The 20012-nt window shown below is 52.7% G+C and overlaps 1 protein-coding gene across 1 annotated transcript in view; it reads left to right on the top strand.

Annotated features, from left to right (window-relative positions):
- Positions 1–20012, top strand: part of SLC24A4 (solute carrier family 24 member 4) — a 162321-nt gene that overhangs the window by 107344 nt on the left and 34965 nt on the right. Inside the window, exons 5-12 of the mRNA XM_059373497.1 lie at positions 1257–1341; positions 1878–1981; positions 2759–2833; positions 5662–5687; positions 7426–7479; positions 9005–9147; positions 13814–13983; positions 18310–18514. Of these exons, the coding sequence (XP_059229480.1) occupies positions 1257–1341; positions 1878–1981; positions 2759–2833; positions 5662–5687; positions 7426–7479; positions 9005–9147; positions 13814–13983; positions 18310–18514 (862 nt within the window). The remainder of the gene's footprint in view (positions 1–1256; positions 1342–1877; positions 1982–2758; positions 2834–5661; positions 5688–7425; positions 7480–9004; positions 9148–13813; positions 13984–18309; positions 18515–20012) is intronic.

Raw genomic sequence — 20012 nt, 5'->3', positions numbered from 1 at the left:
AGAGCCGAAAGGAGGAATACAATGTGTCTGTTGGGGAGAAGCCTAGGAGGGCTTTATGGAAGAAATGGTATCTGATCTAAACTTCTGAAGTGGTCAGGATTTCTCCAAGCAGAGAGGGCAAGGAAGGGCATTCTAGGAGGAAGGAATAGCTCAGGTGAAGACAGAGCCTTCACCTGAGTTTGTAATGGTTTGTAATGTGCTAGAAGATACCGGAAATGCTCTGAGGGCAGATCATTTTCTGTGGAACCCTCTCCTGATCAATGAGGTCAGGGTGGCCGGGCTTCTGCCCTGGGGGATCAGTGCTTGACAGAAACCCAGAGCTCCGACCCCTCTGAGGGACTGCTTCCTATAGCAAGGTCAGCAGGGAGATTGTGCTGACCCCAGACTGCCCAGGGTACTTGGGAGGGTGGGTGCAGGAGGAGACTGAGCTCTGCCCAGATGCCTTCTGGGCACCATTGAGTAAGTGTCTTCAAGTTCAGGTTCAGGGAGACCCAGAATCTTCGTGGCTTCTCCCAGCATCCAAAGCCCCCAACAGCATATTCTCGATCAGAGGATGGGCCTCTGTGGCTGGAGCATGGCCTTGCTAAGGAGAGTGTGCCTTATCAGAGATCCAGCCTCATCCCCGGAACTAGGTTGTCTGGGTCTTTGAGTCCGTGAGCAGCCAGGCATCAGGGCTGCCACGGAGAAGATCTTCTGGAATGCAAGGGCCAGACTGTGCCTCTGGGACCTCTAGGTCCCACAGCCCTGAATTGGGCAAGTCTGTGTGGTACCCAAGTTCTGCATGGGCCCTGGAGACGGCTGCTGCCTGAGCTCCACTGTGTCCCAGACTCTGAGTTAGGCACTGGCAATCCAGAGGTGAAAAAGACCAACCTTCACTGTCCAGAGGGGAAGGCACAAGCATAGTCCTCAGACCCTCACTGGGTGGTTTGTGTTTCATTGATTGGAGGACCAGACTCTTCCACCGGTCCAAGGGGAACAGCTGACTCTGGGGGTACAGTTCGAGAGGTGACCTCATTTAGGGGCTTGGCGATTGAGCAGAAAGTGACAGGGGAAGGGGACAGGGGACTTTGGGTGGGGTGGCCCACAGAGTAGCAGGAGGCATGTGCTGAGGGTGCTGGGAGACGACACGGCCAGCCCAGGTGCCCGACTCTGGCCACAGCAGTCCCCCACGCTTGCCATGATCGTGGGCGTGTCCGGTGACAATGTCTGCAGTCCCCACCTCACCGCCTGAGTGTCTGTGGTCACTTCTGTTTCAGAAGCTCCATCTGAGTGAAGATGTGGCAGGAGCCACTTTCATGGCCGCAGGAAGCTCGACGCCCGAGCTGTTTGCCTCTGTTATTGGTAAGAAAGGCCCCCAGCAGGGCACCCAGGACCCAGACCCCCACCCCTGACCAGTGAGGGCATTTGTCAGCTCTGAGCCTCTGTTTTCTCAACTGTAGAGCGGGAGAGCTGGGGAGACAGAAAGTAAAGTCGGGTTCCCTGGGGCGTGTGGGAGAGCAAAGGGCGGGTGGGTAGAGGGCTCCTTTTGTGGGGGCAGGATAAAAATGTTCTAGAATGAGATTGTGGTGATGGTTGCACAATTCTGTGATTATACCAAAAAACGGGATTATCATATACTTTGAATGGGTGAGTTTTATGGCATATGATTTAGATCTTGATAAAGCTGTGTTTAAAAAATTTGGGGGGGGGGAATGGAGTTAGCTGGTCGCCCAGGACACTTTCTTGTCTCCGGTTCTGCCGTCCCCCTCAGCCCCGCAGGCATGTGATGAGGAGAACGACTCCCTCCGTCCATGGGGTTGGGGACACAGCCCTCCCAGCAGCCCGGGGCGGGCGGGGGCAGGACTGGCACAGGAAGGTCTCTGCCTTTCCTGTTATAGGCGTGTTCATCACCCATGGAGACGTTGGCGTTGGGACCATCGTGGGCTCTGCGGTGTTCAACATCCTGTGTATAATCGGCGTTTGTGGATTATTCGCGGGGCAGGTCAGTGGTTCGTCTCCCTTTGTAGAGTGACCTAGGGACAGCAGCAGGGGAACCTGGGACCTCACCTTGAGTGTGCCCTTGACTGACTGAGGCTGAGCAAGTCGGCTTCCCCTCCAGGCTTGGGTTCTCCCAGGTACAAGTGGCATCTGATGTTCTGTCCACATCCAGCACCATCGGATCCGAGGGCAGGACAGGGTTGGCTCTCTTGTCCGGGCCAAGGGTGAGTGTTCACTGAGCAGCAGTAGATGTTTGAGAGGTCCCTCCTGTAACCTTGACCCTGAGCTAGATTCTGGAAATATCTGAGGCCTGCCTTTGGCCTCCTTAGCAAGGAGGTTGAAGCTGGCCTGTTGCTGATACCCCATGACCATCTTCCTGGTCCTCAGGGCTGTTGGGGGCATTACACTCGCCCACCAAGAAGCAGGCTCATGAGTCGGCCCTACCTGGCCAAGCGAGGTAGTTTACCACCAGAAGCTTCCAGCATCTGGCTCTGCCTTGACCCTGGGCTTCTGCTGTGAGACAGGTTGTTACCTCAGAGGAGAGGGAACAGCTAGGCCCTCACTTACAAACACTGTGTACTTTTGTCCTGTTGCCGAAATACAATGGAGAGCACTGGGTGGCCTCGAGCAGCCGGGAGAGGCTTGTTTCCGGTGGCACAGTTAGCAGGAGCTCTGTGGGTGCATCCCTGCCCCTACGGGGCTCAGGGCTGGTGAGAAAGCTAGTCCCCGTACCACCCCCATCTCCCCAGCCAGCAGCAGCTGACAGCCCTTTGCTTGGCAGGTGGTCCGTCTGACGTGGTGGGCTGTGTGCCGAGACTCCGTGTACTACACTCTCTCTGTCATCGTGCTCATTGCTGTGAGTTACCCCCTGCCCGTTTCTGTCCCCATCCCCTCTCCACTCTGCCTCCCTCGCCTGAAAACCTCGTGCCTGACACCCTGGTTATGGAGCAAATCCAACAAGCACCTTGAATTCAAAAAGGCCTTGGAAACGTCAGAGCACATGTCCCATGGTCCGTGAAGTTAAGTTCAAGCCCTTTGCTCCTCAGGGGCCCTCAGAGCCTCTGTTAGAGCCCGATGCCTGAGAATCGGAGTTTCTGCGTTCCCTGCTTCCCGGAGAGCAGGAGAGAGACCGAGGCTGGCTGGAGGCAGGCAGAACGGGCGGCTGGGGGAACACGGAGAAAGGCAGAAGAGCTGGAACAGGGTTTCTGGAGTCTGTTAGTGTGGGGAAGAGTGACAAGAGATTACCCCCACGGTCCCCCGAGATGCTAGTGTGGCATCATGCCTATGACACTGAAGCACAAGGCACAGGCTACTGCCGAGATGCGTGCCACCCCCAGAGGAGACGTTTCAGTCCAGGCGGTGGCATGAGGGCAGAGGACTGTGGTGTGCCCAGATTTTCTGGAATGTGCCCCAGAGAGTTCCCGACCTCACAAGATCTAGAGCCAACTGTACAGGACAGTCCCATCCCTTGTACGAATTATCTGCGGGTAACAAATTTCCCCCAAACTCTGTAGCTTCAACTAGCAAGTAGTTCTTGCTCTTGTTGTCTGTGAATCAGAGTTCAGGGTTTTGCACAGATGGTGGCCAGGGTACACAACTCCCCCAGTGAGAATCTGCTTTGCTGGGGGAGGAGTCCCCTCGCAGGGCTGCAGACAGGCCTCCTCTGAGGCTTCCTGGCCGCCTGGCTTACCATGCTGTGCTCACCACGCTGACTGGCTGCCCTTAGAGCAGAGGTGAGAAGGTGCCACCGTGGAAGGGAGCCTGTGACCTAATCATGGGGGCTGTAACCCATCGCTTTCACCACATTCTGTTTGTCAGGAGCTGCCCAGGCCATAGAGACAGGCCCGGCAGCATGAGTGTCAGGCAGGGCATGAGTAGGACCATTTGAGACCACTGGGACCCCTGTCTACACAATCCCGAAAAGGAAAGTCATAGATAAAACAATATACCTATATGCAGTTCAAAAAAATTAAAAAAAAAAAGAATCAAATGATGCCCAAACTATCAAAGACAGAAGTCCTTGATAATAAGAGAGATTACAACTCTCCGTGGTAAGTGCTTCGGCGAGAAGATGCTAGAACCCCAGGTGATATGATCATTACCCCCGAATGGAAGAATCTCTGAGCCTGAAATTGACCTGTGCAGACGGAGGCCGGGTGCTGGGTGGGTCCCTTGGGCCCCGTGGGGGGTGCCGACATTGAAGACCCGATTTTCCAAAATTATAAATGACTCCTGATAAAAATCCTAGGCTGAGCCAAGTCCACCTGTTTCTCCATTTGCTACCTCACTAGGAAATTACATATTTATTACAACTGTGTAAAAGTATTTTGATTTTTACGACACAGTTAAGTTCTGGGTTCAGGTCTTTCTCCACCCCCCCTCAACCTCCCGCTGCCACCACATGTCTGAATTTTAGCCAGACATTTAAATAAGAGGTCTTTACGTGTGGGAAAACCTTCTGACAGACTATGTCACATGTTCTAGGCTGGTCATCACCTGCCTGTCCCTATCTCTAAACAGCCCTCTACTGGGCTGTAAAAACTAAAAATATCCCCCACACATGTCCTCACGTTCCCCAGGGGGGCACTGGGCACTGCTCTGTTCAGTGCCACTTCCTCAGAGCCTGGAGCTTGGGGAGCCTCACAGGAATGCTCGGTCAGGATGACACCCCCCCCCCGGAAGTGGCCTCCCCATGGCAGCTCTGGTGCACTGCTCCCGTGACAGCCAGGACAGTGGAGCACCATGGGTCCCTGGCTTCTCCCCACATCCTGTGCAGGCCTTCTTTGTCTCCAAGGCCAGTGGGTGGGTGCAGCCCTTCCAAATTCCCATCCACACTGGGCCTGGCTGGGGTGGTCCCAGGACTCCTCCCCTGGACCTTGGGGCATCATTCATCTGTGCCTGTGTCCGAGATGCTGGGTAGGGTTGTGGGGCAATGTCCGTGCCCTCTGCAGAAACCGTGGCACCCTCACCATCAGCTTGGGGCTCCCATTTGAAAATGGTACAAGTGGGTCCTTTGCCCTTAGAATCGCCAAAGAGGTTTCTCTCTTTTTAAGAAAATAATATCCCTTGGAGCATCTGGTGGCTCAGTCGGTTAAGCATCTGCCTTCAGCTCAGGTCATGATCCCAGGGTTCTGGAATAGAGTCCCATGTCGTGCTCCCTGCTCTGCAAGGAGTCTTCTTCTCCCTCGCTCTCTGCCCCCCCCCCCCCCCGCTCGTGCTTTCACTCTCTCTCTCTCTCTCTCAAATAAATACTTAAAAAAAAAAAAAGGAAAATAATATCCCTTCCCTTCCACATACATGAGTATCATAGACAGGTAGGAACTATAGGGAGACAGACAGGTAGGGGTCTTTTCAGTTTTTCAGCAAGTCTGTCTTGATTTCAGCAAGTCTGTCCCCTTATTGATGGCAGACCCCCGCCAGGCTGGTGCCACCTGTGACTTGCAGTGTAATGAAATGCAGGCCATTTCTCTCAGGAGGCCGCGCTAACACATGGTAGCATCTGCTGGGAGGGGTTTCATCCAAGGAAAGGTCACCTGCAGCTGAGAAACCCAGAGATGGAGAGAGGAGCCCAGCTTTGTGTCAAAATAACAAGGCAGTGTGGGTGAGCTCCGAGTGTTTAAGGGTCTGTGTGTGCTCTTTTGGAATAAATAATGCCCCCCATCCTTTGTTTCTTTTGCTTTCCAGTTCATATACGATGAAGAAATTGTGTGGTAAGTTTTAAATGTTTGCTTATTATTCATTTTTTGTTCCTATCCTTCCTTATTGGGTGTGTTGAATCTTTCTTGAGATTACTACTACAGACATGAGCTAATGCCCTTGGGAAAGTAAAAAGGCATCATTCTAAACAATCACGTCTTTATACTTTCAGAGCGACAAAGATTGTTTCCCTCAGTGTTCCTGCTCTGCCAAATGAAACATATTATAAAGCTAAAGTAATGAAAACGGTACGGCATTTTGGCACGGGCCAAAATGGACTGTGGAACCAAGAACCCAGTCATGGGCCCATTTCTTGGCTGGGGGATATGACAGGTGTCACAACAGGCAGTGAGTTAGGGAGAGAGTCTCAGATCCTGCTGGGGAAACTAGGGAGCTATGCAGAACAAAATAACATCAGATCCCTTCTTCACACCTTATGCAAGAGGAGAATCCAGGTGAATTAAAGATCTCACTGTAGGGGCACCTTGTAGCTCAGTTGGTTAAGCATCGGCCTCCAGCTCAGGTCATGATCTCAGGGTCCAGGGATGAAGCCCCAGGTTGGGCTACCTACTGAGCAGGGAGTCTGCTTCTCCCTCTCCTTCTGCCCCCCTCCCATGCTCGTTCTCTCTCTCTTTCTCAAATAAATAAAATATTTTTAAAAAGCAATATAGATCTTACTATAAAAAGCAAAGGTAAACAGAATAAAATGTAGGAACTCACCTTAGTGACCTCCAGGTAGGAAATGATGCCTTAATTAAGATACATAAAGCAGAAACTTGAAAGGCTGGCGTTTTCACTGTGTCAGTGTTATATGTCCATAAGCCATAGAGACGTTCTCTTCATGACGGTGATTCAAAGTGGCATCCCATCAGTGTCTTTCTGTGGGACTGTGCTCAGTCCGCTGAGGACATGAGCAGCCGAGGGCTCTGGGCCCAGAGAAACCTGCTCTCGGTCCGCACCTGGCCCTTAACCCACCCGGTGAGCCAGGCAGCCACTCCACATCCAGGGTCTCCTCCTAGATGGACTGGGGGTGGCGGCAGTGGGGTCTTCGCCATCTCACCGCAGCTCTGCTGGGCTGCAGACTCTGCCAGCAGAGGGAGAGTTCCCGAAAACAACCGTAGCTCATGCTTGGCGCATAGTAGGCCTTCAGGACGCATTTGTCAGATAACCAGACAGATTAAGCTGGGTGGCTCCTCAGAGGCTTGTGGTGCCCGTGCGCAGGTGGGTTTGGGCGCTGCACCTGCTGGGCAGTGGGATAAGCGGCCCAGGAAGGCCCCGCCCCTGCGCCCCTCCGGAACCCCGCCCTGCGGGCTCCTGTGCCCGCCCCTTTCTCTCTGCAGTTGTCCAGGCCCCTCCCCACCTGTACCCACAGCCTTTCTGGTCCCCAGCCAGAATCTACGGTGAGCGCACAGGTCTCTTAGGACCAAGTGGGTATGACTCCAGGCTGCTCCCTTCTGTGGATCCTGGGATGGGGCAGCCCTGGTCCCTCCATTTTCTGGATACCCGTGGAAATGCTACCTGATCCCCGTGGACCCCCATCGCTGAGAAGAACCCACCCTCACCTTCTCTGTCCCCAAGAGGGCTTCAGATGGCAGCTGGCCACAGCCTAGGGTGGCGCCCCTGTTTGCCAGGGCCAGGGCTGGGGAGGGTCAAAGGACATTCTGCCCTGCTCCGCCAGGGCCTCGCTGTCAGCCCCAGACCCCACGGCCACAGGCACCCTGTCCTAACCACAATCTCTCTTCTCTCTTTGAGGTGGGAAGGCCTGGTTCTCATCATCTTGTACGCGTTTTACATTCTGATCATGAAGTAAGTAGCTTTTCTCTTCTCCCTGCTGGGCAGTCTGACGCCTTGTTCCGCTTCCTGCTCTAGCCTTTCGTTAGAGCCCAGACAAAACTGAGGACAGACCTTCCAGCCACTTCCAGCCAGCTCCGGTTCTCTGGGGGTACCCACTGGGGTGCTCAGACACTGGGGGCTCCTGTCCACACCTGGACCAGGGGACCTGGGCTGGTGGGTAGAGGATGGGGCTGTTCAAAGACAGGTGGCCAGCAAGACCTCTTTCCCGGGGGGCTCCTTGCTACCCTGGGGCACCACCCTTTCTCACTGTCACTGTAAATGCCCTCTTCTCAAAGAGCCAGGCTGTCCGGCTTTCTCACCAGGCTTTGTACAGTGCCACCTGTCAGGGGCTCAGCCTGTTGCAACTTCAGGGCACGCCACTCAGGAAAGAAGGTGCAGACCCTGGGTCAGGGTTGGGCTCGCTTGCCGCCTCCGGAAACCGCCTGGCTCAGCGTGATCTCAAAAGTACTAGCGAGGAATATCATTCAGCCCTAACAAGGCAGGGACATCAGACTGGGATGAGCCTTGTAAACGTGCTAAGGGAAAGCAGCCAGTCACAAAAGGACAAAGACCGTTGATTCCACTTGGGTAAGGGACTCTGGAGAGCCCAATACATAGAGCTAGTAGGTTAGAGATTACCAGGGGTGTGGGGGTGGTTACTGGTTAACTGATGAACGGACACAGACTCGTTTGGGATGCTGCAACCCGACAGTAAATTATGCTGACAGTCACCCGACACGTCCTGGGACTGTGATTAGTGCCAACAAGTTAGACACTTAAAAACGAAAAAGAGTTAAAATAGCAGATTTTTCCACATTTTAAAAAACAACCTCTCTGTGAGCTGAGTCCCCTTCAGGTTTTGTCGTCTTGTCCACATCCCCAGAGTTAAAAGCAACACTGTGGGAGACTCTGAGTCCCCACATTGATATCAGATGTTTATGGTATTTTGTGCAAATGGGTGATCACCTGTCCGAGTGCGGGAGGCTTGTCGTCACATGAACCACTCGCTCTCTGAGCACCTTCCAGTGAGGTGGGCGGCCTGGGGTCCAAGCCGGAGATGACATCTTCTCTGGGGGGTTTGCCTGGCTGTGAGAGGTGCAAGCTGGACTGCCGGGCAGCCCATGGGAGCAAGACTCATGGCTGTGGGAGGGAAGACCTACCTGGTGACACTTCCTTCGAGCCTGCCTTTGACACTGGCCTGGGACAGGCTTGGGACAGGCATGAGTAGACATGGGTCATGCTCTTGGACCAGAGGTTCCTTATGCCCCCCTCCTCACCCCCTGCCCAGGGAAGCCACTTATAGCCCAGTGGGGCAGGCCTCTGACAGCACGATGTTCTCGGGGTCCTGCCAGGGGACTGTCAGCTCGGCTAAGTGCCCTCCACTCCCCCTCGCCGCCTCCACAGGCCACTCCCAGGGCCTTCTGACTGTGTGTGCATGTGGTGGGGGTGGGGTGCCAGGCATTTCCCTGGGGCTCTGACCTCCTGCCTTAACTTCCAGGTACAATGTGAAGATGCAGGCCTTTTTCACCATCAAACAAAAGACCATTGCCAATGGCAATACTGTCAACAGCGAGCTGGAGGATGGTAATGATTATTGTGATAGTAGCTCTGACGATCCCTCCATGCCGTTGCTGGGGCGAGGTAAGGCTGAGCAGACAGGAGCAGCCCATGCCGTGTCACTGAAACCATCGCCCGTTCTCTCTCTTGCACACACATACACACCCCACCTAAATTGTCACTCTCTTACTTTTGGTACTAAGGCCCTAAACAAGGAGATACGGCTCAGACTTGTGTTTGCATAAAAGGGAGAAGGATGAAGAGAGCCAACAGTCGTGCCCAGGGGACTTTCCCCCAAGCCTCCTGAGGAAGGTTCCAGGCCTGCTGGGCTTCTGCGAAATGCAGCAAATTACCCGTCTGACCCTCGGAAAAGGCCAGTGGCAGGAGTCGGAGGACTTGGGGTGGCAAAGCAGGCTCAGGTCTCCCTGTGATTTCTCACATGCCAGGCCCAGTTCAGGTGGAGAACTCTGTTCTGGAGAGATCTCTGTCTCGTCAACCAGAGGAACGGCAAGGCCTGGGAGGGCAGCCTCAGAGCTGAGCAGGAACAGCCAGACCGGCCCCAGAGAGCCCTGCCTGGGAGCCCTAACCCCAGGGGCGGCCCCCTTGTCTGGGGTTCTGGGCCCCCAGGGAGTGGTAAGGCCTGAACAGGTTTCTGTAATGAGGATCATGGAAAAACAGATGAGCCTGGCATCTCCAGTCCCACCACGGGGTTGGTAAAGGCCTTCTTCACCAGCATGACAGGTGGACAGGCCATGTAAGGGTCTTTATTCCACGTTCCCCGTGGCCCCAGGCGAGCCATGTCCTCTTTCGGGCCACTTTCACTCCTTCACGGGGTCTGTGACAGCCCCGGTGGTCTCGGGGGCTGGTTTGCTCATGTCTGGGACGTGTGGGGGCTGGAATCTGTCCTGCTTGGCCCCTCACTAGTCTTCACTAGTGGGGCAGATCTGAGTAGGGGCTCCAAGCCCTGGATGTCCGGCAAGTTTGTTCTGTCCCGTCTCAGGCAACCGCCCGATGGAGGCACCTGTCACAGGTGCTTGACGGAGGAATGAATGTTTCCATATGGAAAGAAAGAAGCCCTTCCAAAAGGACGAAGCCCACTGGGGTTGGGGGAGGATCACTGTAGTCATGGTTACGGCCCGGCTGCCAGACGCCACTGGTCCCTGATGGTCAGAGAGGGGAGGCCTGGAGAGCTTGAAGCTGTAGCCATGTGTCCTGTCGCCAAAATGCCCGGCAGCCTCCCCCAGGAGAGAGCCGGTTTCCAGGACAACCTCTGCAGAGGGGAGGGACGGATGTGGCTGCTGGTTTGCATTTTAGCTCCACAGACAGAGCGGGCCTGAGGTCCCAACTGCAGATCCCTGAGCACAGCGTCTCAGGACAGAGGCTGATTCCTGCCCAGTCTTGTACACCGAGATTAGTGCTCCAGGGCCCACAGGACCTTCATGGCAAAGAAGAAAGATTCCAAGTGGTGGTGGTGGCGGTCATTCATTCCTCAGGTGCCAGCCCTGAGAGCTCCCTACCACCTGCGTGGCCCGTGCAGGAGGCCCCTCCCTAGTGTCCCATGGGAAGCATCTCTTACTTGCAGAATAGCCACAGCCCATGTGGGGCCTCTCCTAAGGCTCTGTCCTGCCACTGTCTCCATTCCTTTGACACCCAGGACAGTAGGACCTCCCCTACAAGTCTCTTATTTTCCCCCAAATATCTAAGTCTGGGAAAATGTCTAGAAAATTGGAAGATTAGACACAGGGCTGCCCCTCCCCCCAAACATAGGAAAAGGAGGCAGATGGGCCTCCCTCCAAGTTTCATCAAGGAGGAGGCATTTGGATAAAGGCCAAGGAGACAGAGGGGTCTGGACAGGGGTCAGGGGAGGCAGGGGGAGGCTGCAGGGCTGAAAACTGAGACAGGGAAGTCCCAGAGATGGAGCCTTCAGGATTTCGTAGCCCAGGCTGGTGGAGGACCCTGTGTGTAAGTCACCGCAGGGCACCGTCCCCCAAGAAACAGACTGAGGCAGGAGGAAGGTGTTTGCAGGACCCCTACAGGGACTGAGAAGGGGGCCTCAGGGGGTTGCCTTTCTTTTTTTTTTAATTTCATTTACTTATTTGACAGAGAGTCACAAGTAGGCAGAGAGGCAGGCAGAGAGAGCGGGGGAAGCAGGCTCCCTGCTGAGCAGAGAGTCCGATGCGGGGCTCGATCCCAGGACCCCGGGATCGTGACCTGAGCCAAAGGCAGAGGCTTTAACCCACTGAGCCACCCAGGCGCCCACGAGTTTGCCTTTCTTAACGGTGTAGTTGTCACCAGTCTTTCTCAGGCAGAGCTCCCCCCCCCCCCCCCCGGCTCCTTGGCCTACGGGCAGGTCCCCATCTACCCACCCACCTGAGAAAGCCCAGGACTGCTGCCTGGTGGATTCTGTCAAGAGCTCACAGGCACACACAGCTCTGGTTTTTCCTGTTACCAGTTTTGGTGTTTCCCTGTGCCAAGTCCAGCTGTTCAACCCGACCCCTTCCCAGGTGTTTGGACTTGTTACTACCACTCTTGTAAAATGCCTTTATGTACTTAAATGTTCTTTAAAGGTCATGAGGTTCTTTTTACCAAATCCTCTGGGGCGTTTTTTTTTTTTCTTATTTTGAGGGGTGGCAGAACACAATATCTTCCTGCTCTGTTCTTCGTTCAGATGTCCAGGTTTTTCTAAAACTCTTAGAAATTTTTCACATGACGCTTCAGTTCTGCTCAAGAAAGCAGAGAAAGGTCCAAGAAAAGGTCCCCAGGGCAGAGGAGGAGGGTACCCCCCGTCCCCGTTTCCAGCTGCTGAAGGAGTCCCCCTTCTCTGCTGGTTGCCACAGCCTCACAGCCAGGGCTCCTGGGGCTAACCGCTAGGCTCACGGTGGAACCTTCTAGGCTGCCCTGGCCCTGGATCCGACTTGGGCTTCCAGCAGTGAGAAAGGAGGCAGACACCTGGCCTGGGGCTGAAGAACTGCCAGAAAGACATTCTCTAATGGAGTGATTTTCTGGGCAGCCCCCCTTGGCTCAGCCGTATCACCTCCTGCTGTCATTTGGTGACAACACCACGACAAGAGTCCTCCCTATCCCCCACCCCATCCCTACCCCCCCCCCCCCCCCCCCACACTGGGGAAGCCAGTTATCACAGCTTTTGCTTCAATGAACTGATGCTCCAGAGGCTCCCTCCTTCTGATCCCGGGGGGTCCCCCAGGGGATGCCCATGTCAGGGCTGATTCTACAGGTAGGACAGAGCCTGGAGCCTGCGGGTGGTTCGGCAGGTCTCCTCCCTAGGAGGGAGTGGTTCAGGCTCTTAGCAGTGAGGGGTCCTTTTCCTCCAAGTGGGCCAGAGCCATAGAAATCGGCCGGGAGAGGGGCCCTTCCCAAAGCCCTGAGCACTGAAGCCCCCTGTAGCAGGAACCCCTCTACTAACTCCTCCTTCAAATAACCCCCTGGCATCTTGGCCACCATCAAGAATGCTGCCCCAGGCTCTCTGCGCCCACCGCACGCTAATCACCTCTGGCAATCTCTGTTGGCCTTTGTCTCCGTAACTCTTCTCTTCTGAACTGTAAGTAATCTGCTTTCACCCACGCGGTAACACAGGCTTTACAAAACAAACCCGGACCTCCCGCGCACACCTCCTTAGAGGTTAGCGTCTGTCCCAACACATGCGGGGTCCTCCTGGCTTCATTTCTAACCTCCACGCCTCCTGTCTGCTGAGCCTTGCTGCTTGTTTGGTGAGGGTGTGCGTGTCGGGTGTGCATTTGCTCGTGTCGGTGCCATTAACGCTCAAGGGTGTGCTCTTGGCTACTCCTACGGGGAAAGGCCGCTCTCCAGGAGCCGATGACCAGTGTAGAGGGACAGGCCTACCCGCTTCGACAGTCTCCCCAGAGGGAAAAACCACCTGCTTCTGTGTGCTGTGTTCCTGAGCAGTTCCATTCCTGGCCTCCCCAGGGCTCCGGAGTTACATGTCAGATCCCCCCTGGGAGGCCAGCCCTGAGCGAGCCTGTGAAGGTGGCAAGGAAGAGGCCTGAGGCCTGGAGACACTTACTCTTCCGCCTCTTGGGGTGATGGGGTCGAGGGGGAGGTGGGAAGCAAAGGGTCAGAGACTGTGGCCTCCCTGCTGGAGGGTGTGTGTTTTCTCGGAGACGTGGGATGTGGCCAGCAGCCCTTAGCGAGCAGGCTTCCCTCTGGGGTCTCTCTTGCCTCGTCCAGCCCCTGTGGTCCTCATACTTGCCCTCACTGCCAGGCCTCTATCCTTCTCCACCAGGTGGAGATGGTTGTTCAAACGGAGCAGGTGGCCTGACAGGAAGCTGAGAGCCCATGCTGTCTGGTGCTTTCTAGCATTTTCCATCCTGGAGGGCCCTTGTCAATTTCCAGAGTTTTATCTGAGCCTCTGTCAACAGAGGGGAAGAAAGGTCCCCTTGCCGTCATGGGCTAGGGACCCTGTCTGAATTATAGTCGGGCCCCCCAGTGAGGTGCAGACAAGGAACTGAGAGGCCTTAGTCAAGACGAACCCCAAAGAGAGGGGCATCACCCGGCGGAGGGGCTAGACGTGAAGCGTTTGCTCTTGAGGCATCCTGTAGCATGGGACCCCGGGGCCTCGGCTAACACTCCCAGTTGGCAGGCAGTCCCTGGCAGCTGCTCAGACCACAGCCCCAGGTGGTCTGCTGTGTGAGGGGAGGTCAGCCAGCCCAGCGCTGGGGTGTGATTCCCAAGGGAGATCTCAGCACTAATCATGCTGTTGTGCTCAATATAGTGAAGGAGGAGCCTCAGTACAGCAAAAACCCAGTGGTGATGGTGGACGAGGTCATGAGCTCCAGTCCTCCCAAGTTCAGCTTCCCGGAGGCAGGCTTACGCATCATGATCACCAACAAGTTTGGGCCCAGGACCCGACTGCGGATGGCCAGCAGGATCATAATTAATGAGGTCAGTCTGTGTCAAGGGCACTGAGAGCGAGTGGCCTCGGGTGTGTTGCTGGGCTTTGAAGCCACGGGCTGGTGCTGAGCCACCAGGATATCCTCAGCCAGGCTGGCCTTTATTGCTGTCCCTGCTGTGGAAGGAGGCCCAAACATTACCAGCGGGCAGCACACGATCCTCTCCAGAAGTGTGGCACAAGGCAGGCAGCAATCAAGTACAATTTCTAAGATGTGCCACTAAGACTTTTGTCAGGCACTAAAGGAAAGCTAAGTGGAGAAAGGCCAGCTGGAAGTATGGCTTGTTTCTTTAAAGTGTTCTTTAGTACAAAAAAAAGGTTGAGCACACACTTGTTCTCTACAGACAGACAACTCTAGGAGAAAACCAAGAACACTGGCAGAGGTCACTTACCCCTGAGCACTTCCCTTTCACTCTGCATCCTCCTGTTCTGCTTGAAGTTTGTGCCCTCTTTCTCACTTGGGGGGAAAAAAATCAGTTTTAGTGCTATTTCCTGTCCAGAAACTATAGCAAAGATGCCCCCACTCTAATGGCTTTCCAACTTTCTTCCAGGCTTTGCCACATATGTGCATATGTGTTTGAAGTCCTTACCCTCACACCCAGGTAGTTCTCAGAGAGCTTGGAAATTTGAGAACTAATAATCTGTGGTTAGCACGTCAGAGGTATGCAGAAATGATATCGCCCAGGGCTGAAAAGTTCTATATTTTGAACATTTCTGCTTTTTTGTATAATACGTCTTCCCTGTGGAAGATATGGAAAGAAAGAGAAACACTGAAAATGTTGCATCATTCTGAATCTTTTTGACCCAGGTCACTTAAATAGGAATTGGTGAAATTTTACTGAATCCTGGTTATCTTTCATGAGCATAATTGTACCCACTGAAGGGGGTGAGGATAACTCTGAAGGATGTGGGTTCATAGTAGCTTTCTCATGGTAGACCCACCAGGGAAATCATTGGGTTTTGAGGAGCTAGTAAAATATTGATGGTCACCCACCCCAGATATTTTAGGCTGCTGGGAAGACCTTGTGTCCTCCCCCTCCCCTCCACCACCAGGCTGGGATTGAGTGCCCTGGCAGGGAGCATAGGGATACAGAGAGGCCAGGCTTGGGAGAGGAGATGGGCTTTTAATCTCACATTAGCCACTAACTGGTTTGATCTTCCTGGGCCTCAGTTTCTCTTAATGAGAATGTTTGGGAAGATGCTAACAGCACTAAAAAATTCAGTGGCACACAACCGATAAACTGTGCGTGGGAGCAAAGCTGTGTCTTGGGGTAATTTCATCAGAGAATGGGAGTGGGGGGAGGAAAAAAAAAAAACCCCAAATACCCAGTTGTTTCAAAGTCGTTTCTTAAGACCCTGGGTCTCATTAGAATGTTCAGTCATTTTAATTCCAAAATGTTAGAGGTGTTTGCAAAGCCGCAATTAAGCTGTGTTAGAGTCTAGTGCTTGTGGTATGGATGTCCATGTTTGTTCACCAGAGAGGACAGAACAGCTGAGAGGGGTGGCGGGGGGTGGGGGGGGGAACACAGGTGTATGGGAGAGGGCGTGTGAGGGGTTTTCCTTCACTCCAAGGCTGCACTTGGCTGTCCTCACCCAGAGCCCCTGCAGTGAGTTGCCGAGGTGCTCCAAATCTCCCCCACCTTCAGTTTCCATGCATCTCACACCTGGGTGCTGGTCCTTCTGAGCTGGTCCATTCGACTGCTGAGGCCTAGCCAGGTGCAGGATATCTTACCTCTTAATGACTTTCTGCAACAGATGATGAGATTTCCAGTTTCTCAGAGAGGCAAAGTAATTTGCCCAAAGCCACACAGCTAGTATGAGCGCAGAACAGGAATTCCCACCCAAATTTGCATCTAGACTGCAAAACTAGGACTGCGTAGATTATCAGGGGTCAGTGAGTCCACCTTCTCAGACCCTTCTTTCTATATCTTTTTTTTTTTTTTTTTAAGATTTTATTTATTTGCCAGAGAGAGAGAGAGCAAGTGAGTACACACAAGCAGGCAGAGAGGCAGGCAGAGACAGCGAGAGAAGCAGGTTCCCTGCCCGAACAAGGAGCCCGATGCGGGGCTGGATCCCATACCCCGGGATCATGACCTGAGCCGAAGGCAGCGGCTTAACCCACTGAGCCACCCAGGCGCCCCCCCTTCTTTCTATATCTTTATTCCCTCTATAATGTTCAGCCCCTGCTTGAGTTGCTTATAATTGCCTCTTCCAAGTGGTAACTCTTTGAACATCGCTACCCCCTGATTTTCTCCTCGAACTGAAATATCCTTAGAACCTCCCACCCTCCCTGATGCAACGGGGTTCCTGTCATTACCATCTTCCAGCTTGTCTCTCTCAGCATGTGGATCCATCACCTCCTTTGTGTTATAATCTATGCCTCTTTTAATACAACCTCAGGTAACTTTAGATATTTTTCTAGGTACAATGCTCTGTTGTTTCCTATTAAGCTAGAATCATGACCCCTTTCCATTGCTACCATACATGTTGCCATTAAGTCATGCCTCCCTCCTTACAATTCTGTCCTTGTATAACCAGGTTCTTTGTTTAAATATAAGAATCACCTGTCATTTAATAGTACTTAGGTTTGCTGCTTGGGTAGCAAACTATTATGACTCCACCTCTGAGCTTTTGTCTCAGACACAGATCTCTTTGCTCTGTTGGTAGGCTAAGTGTTGTGAACACACTTGTAAAAAAAGAATTTTAAAATTTTCATCCCACCCTAGGCTTCATGATTTAGGAGTCCCTACCTAAAACCAACATGAAGGCAGTTAAACGGCCAGTTCCTTTGTTTTTGTTGTTTTTAAAGAGAAATAACATGTATTTTAATAATGATGTTTTAACTTCCAGGTAACCATGAGGATAGGCATTGGACACACAGGTAGAAAGAATAGTGCCTTGGGGACACATTCACACATTCTTAGTCTCCTGGCAAAGAATTGGGAGGGGTCTCTATTTGTCCATTGTGTGACAGTCCTTAGCCCCAAGGCCTAACTCAGGCTGACACACGGGTATTTAAAATCAGAACCAAATGAATGCGAGCTGGGCAAAAAGGCAAAGGAAAATGGAAACCTGTTGATTTCTAGAAACGTGGCTTCTGCCTTTCCCTGGTTTCTAGAAGCCCATGGAATTGGTGAGGAAGATTAGCTTCCCGCGTGTGGAAGGGAGGCAGCCTTTGTCAGTCACTACAAGATGGGGCCGGGAAGGGGACACTTTGGTTCAGGACTTACCCATTAGACATGGCAAAGCACCGCGACAGCGGAGACCATCCCAGTGGCCAGCGACCCAGTAAGGTGCTCAGCACCGTTGGTCAGTGGGGAAATGCCGAGCCATGGCTGGATACCATCATACACCCACCAGAATGGTTCACATGGAAAGGGCTGCCAAGGTCAAGTGCTGACCAGAACAGGATACAAAGGAAATTATAATACATTGCTGATACGAGTATGACGTGATTCAGCATGCAGGAACTGTGTGACCCAGAAACCGCACTCCCAAATACACGAAAGAAACAAGTCCATTTTGTCCAGAAAAAGACTGGTGCACAAATGTTCATAGCCATGTTCTTCATAAGAACCTAAGAACAAAAGAAGGGAAACTACGCAATGCATCATGGGTTATTCATACAGTGGAATAGTCGACAGCCATGAAAAATAGCTACTCAGTCAGGCAACACCACGAATGAATTTTACAGATATTGAGTGGAAGAAGCCACACATAGAATAATACGAATTATTTGAATCCATTTATATGAAGTTCAAGTTCAGGAGAAGCAAACTGATGTTTATAAAAGTCAGAATAGCAGTTACCTTGGTTACCTCTGGAGAGAAGGGGCATATAAACCAGGGAGGTGCCTGAGGGACTCTTCTGTGGGGCTGGAAATGGTCCACACCTTGAAGGAGAACATCATTGAGCTATATGCTTCATTTGAGTATCTTTTTGCACAACAGACCTGAAAAAAATTAAACATTAAAAAAAAAATGATGTGGGACGTTTCCTGTGGCTATCTTCAGGCAGCTTATAAATGTCCAGTGAAGGATCTGGAATGGTCATTGTCTTCCAGAGTCAGGGGCTAGGTGGTCTGGTTGGCATTAAGAAGGGGAGGCCCACGTTCTGCCCAGGCCCCAAAGGCTTTCCCAGCATCAGTCCATCCGCAAACGAGCAAACTGAGATGGAGCCTGAGGTTCTTGGACCATTTCTCAGGGAGCACAGGGATGGCATTCCAGAAGCCGTTCAGGGCTATGCGTCTATAAGGAACAAACCACCATGGAACACTTCATCCCATGTCTTGGCATCTGACTTGCCTCCTGTCCACACAGCGGCAGAGACTGATCAACTCAGCAAACGGTGCCAATAGCAAGCCACTTCAGAATGGGAGACACGAAAACATTGAAAATGGGAATGTTCCCGTGGAAAACCCCAGCGACCCGCCGCGGGAACAGGAGCCGCAGCCCCCACCGCCACCGCCTCCTCCAGAGCCGGAGCCAATTGAGTCTGCCTTCCTGTCCCCCTTCTCCATGCCCGGTGAGTTCCAGGGGCACGGGGCCCTCGGGCTAAGCTGAGGTCTTCAGGTCAGAGACCTGGACCCACAAGGGCTGGGGAAGGCTGTGCGATGGGTTGACATTAGGTCACTGGCATGTGCCAGACAGCAGGTCAGCTAGAGACATAGGGAACCCCAGTAACCCCTAGTGACTGCATTTAAATGCCCAGGGCAACTGGTCTTTCTTTTGTAGTAAGAAAAAGCAACCACCACTGTTATTTTCACAGACCTGGTTTGATTCTCCCACCCAACATTCACTGACAGGATATTCTAAGGCCAGAAATTACCCACAGACAGTTACACCTTCTCCATTTGACAATATCTCCTACCTGTGTATAAGCCCTCAGCTTCCTCCATCTCACTGGAGTATGACCTCTGAAGCTTAGTGACCTCTGACTGCCAGCTCCTTGCTGATCTCAACTTCTGCTCTTCTCCTTCATGCACCCTCTCCTCCAGCCACACTGGCCCCCTTCCTTTCCTTAGAACACACTTGTATGCCCTGTCTCAGGACCTTTGCACTTGCCTGTTGCTGGAATGCACTTTCCCCCATGGGCCATAGGGCTTGCTCTCTCCCCTGCTTCAGATCCCTGCTTAAATGTCACCTTCTTGGGGTGGCCTTCCCTGACAATGCTGTTTGAAATTTATTTTTAAAGATTTTATTTATTTATGTGACAGAGATCACAAGTAGGCAGAGAGGCAGGTGGTGGGGGGAGGGGAACAGACTCCCTGCTGAGCAGGGAGCCCGATGCAGGCCAGGACCCTGAGATCATGACCTGCACCGAAGGCAGAGGCTAATGCACTGAGCCACCCAGGTGCCCCCCCCCTTTTTTTTTCTAAGATTTTCTTTATTTATTTGATGGAGAGTGAGAGAGATCACAAGTAGGCAGAGAGGCAGGCAGAGTGAAATATATATATATATATATATATATATATATATATATATATATATATTTTTTTTTTTTTTTTTTCCCTTGTGTGTCTCCCCCAGCTAAAATGTCACCTCCACAAAGGGCAGGGATCTTTGTCTGTTTCGCTCCTACCTGACACATGAGAGGGGGATTAGCAGGTATCTGTGCAGTGAGTTCAGATGCAAGAGGAACCCCAGACACACACAGTGTACCTTCCTCTTTAACCAGCTTTCTGTGTGGGCCTTTGAGTCCTCGGTGGGAGCTGAAGGCCCTGGTCTCAGAGCTTTTGCCTCGGTGTCCTACCATCCCGAGAGGAAGCAGAATTCCAGAATCTTCAAGTCTGGAACCTGATGTTTTTCTGAAAAGAATTCTTTTGTGTTTAGCATCGGGATCAGAGAACATATAATTTAAGAGATGGCTCTGTGGGGAGAGAGGATGTCCAGGCCCTTATCCCCCTGTTACGGGAAGACTCCTGCCCCCAAGTAGATGGCGGGGGACCTAGCCAGGCTAGGATACTCTGCCATTATGGTTCATCCTGAATATAGAGACTCCATCTGGGAACACAGGGCTACCT

The sequence above is a fragment of the Mustela nigripes genome, chromosome 13 (genome assembly GCF_022355385.1).
Source record: "Mustela nigripes isolate SB6536 chromosome 13, MUSNIG.SB6536, whole genome shotgun sequence".
Taxonomy (NCBI): domain Eukaryota; kingdom Metazoa; phylum Chordata; class Mammalia; order Carnivora; family Mustelidae; genus Mustela; species Mustela nigripes.
Note: the sequence above shows the minus strand (reverse complement) of the source record. Positions and strands in the feature narration are given on the sequence as shown.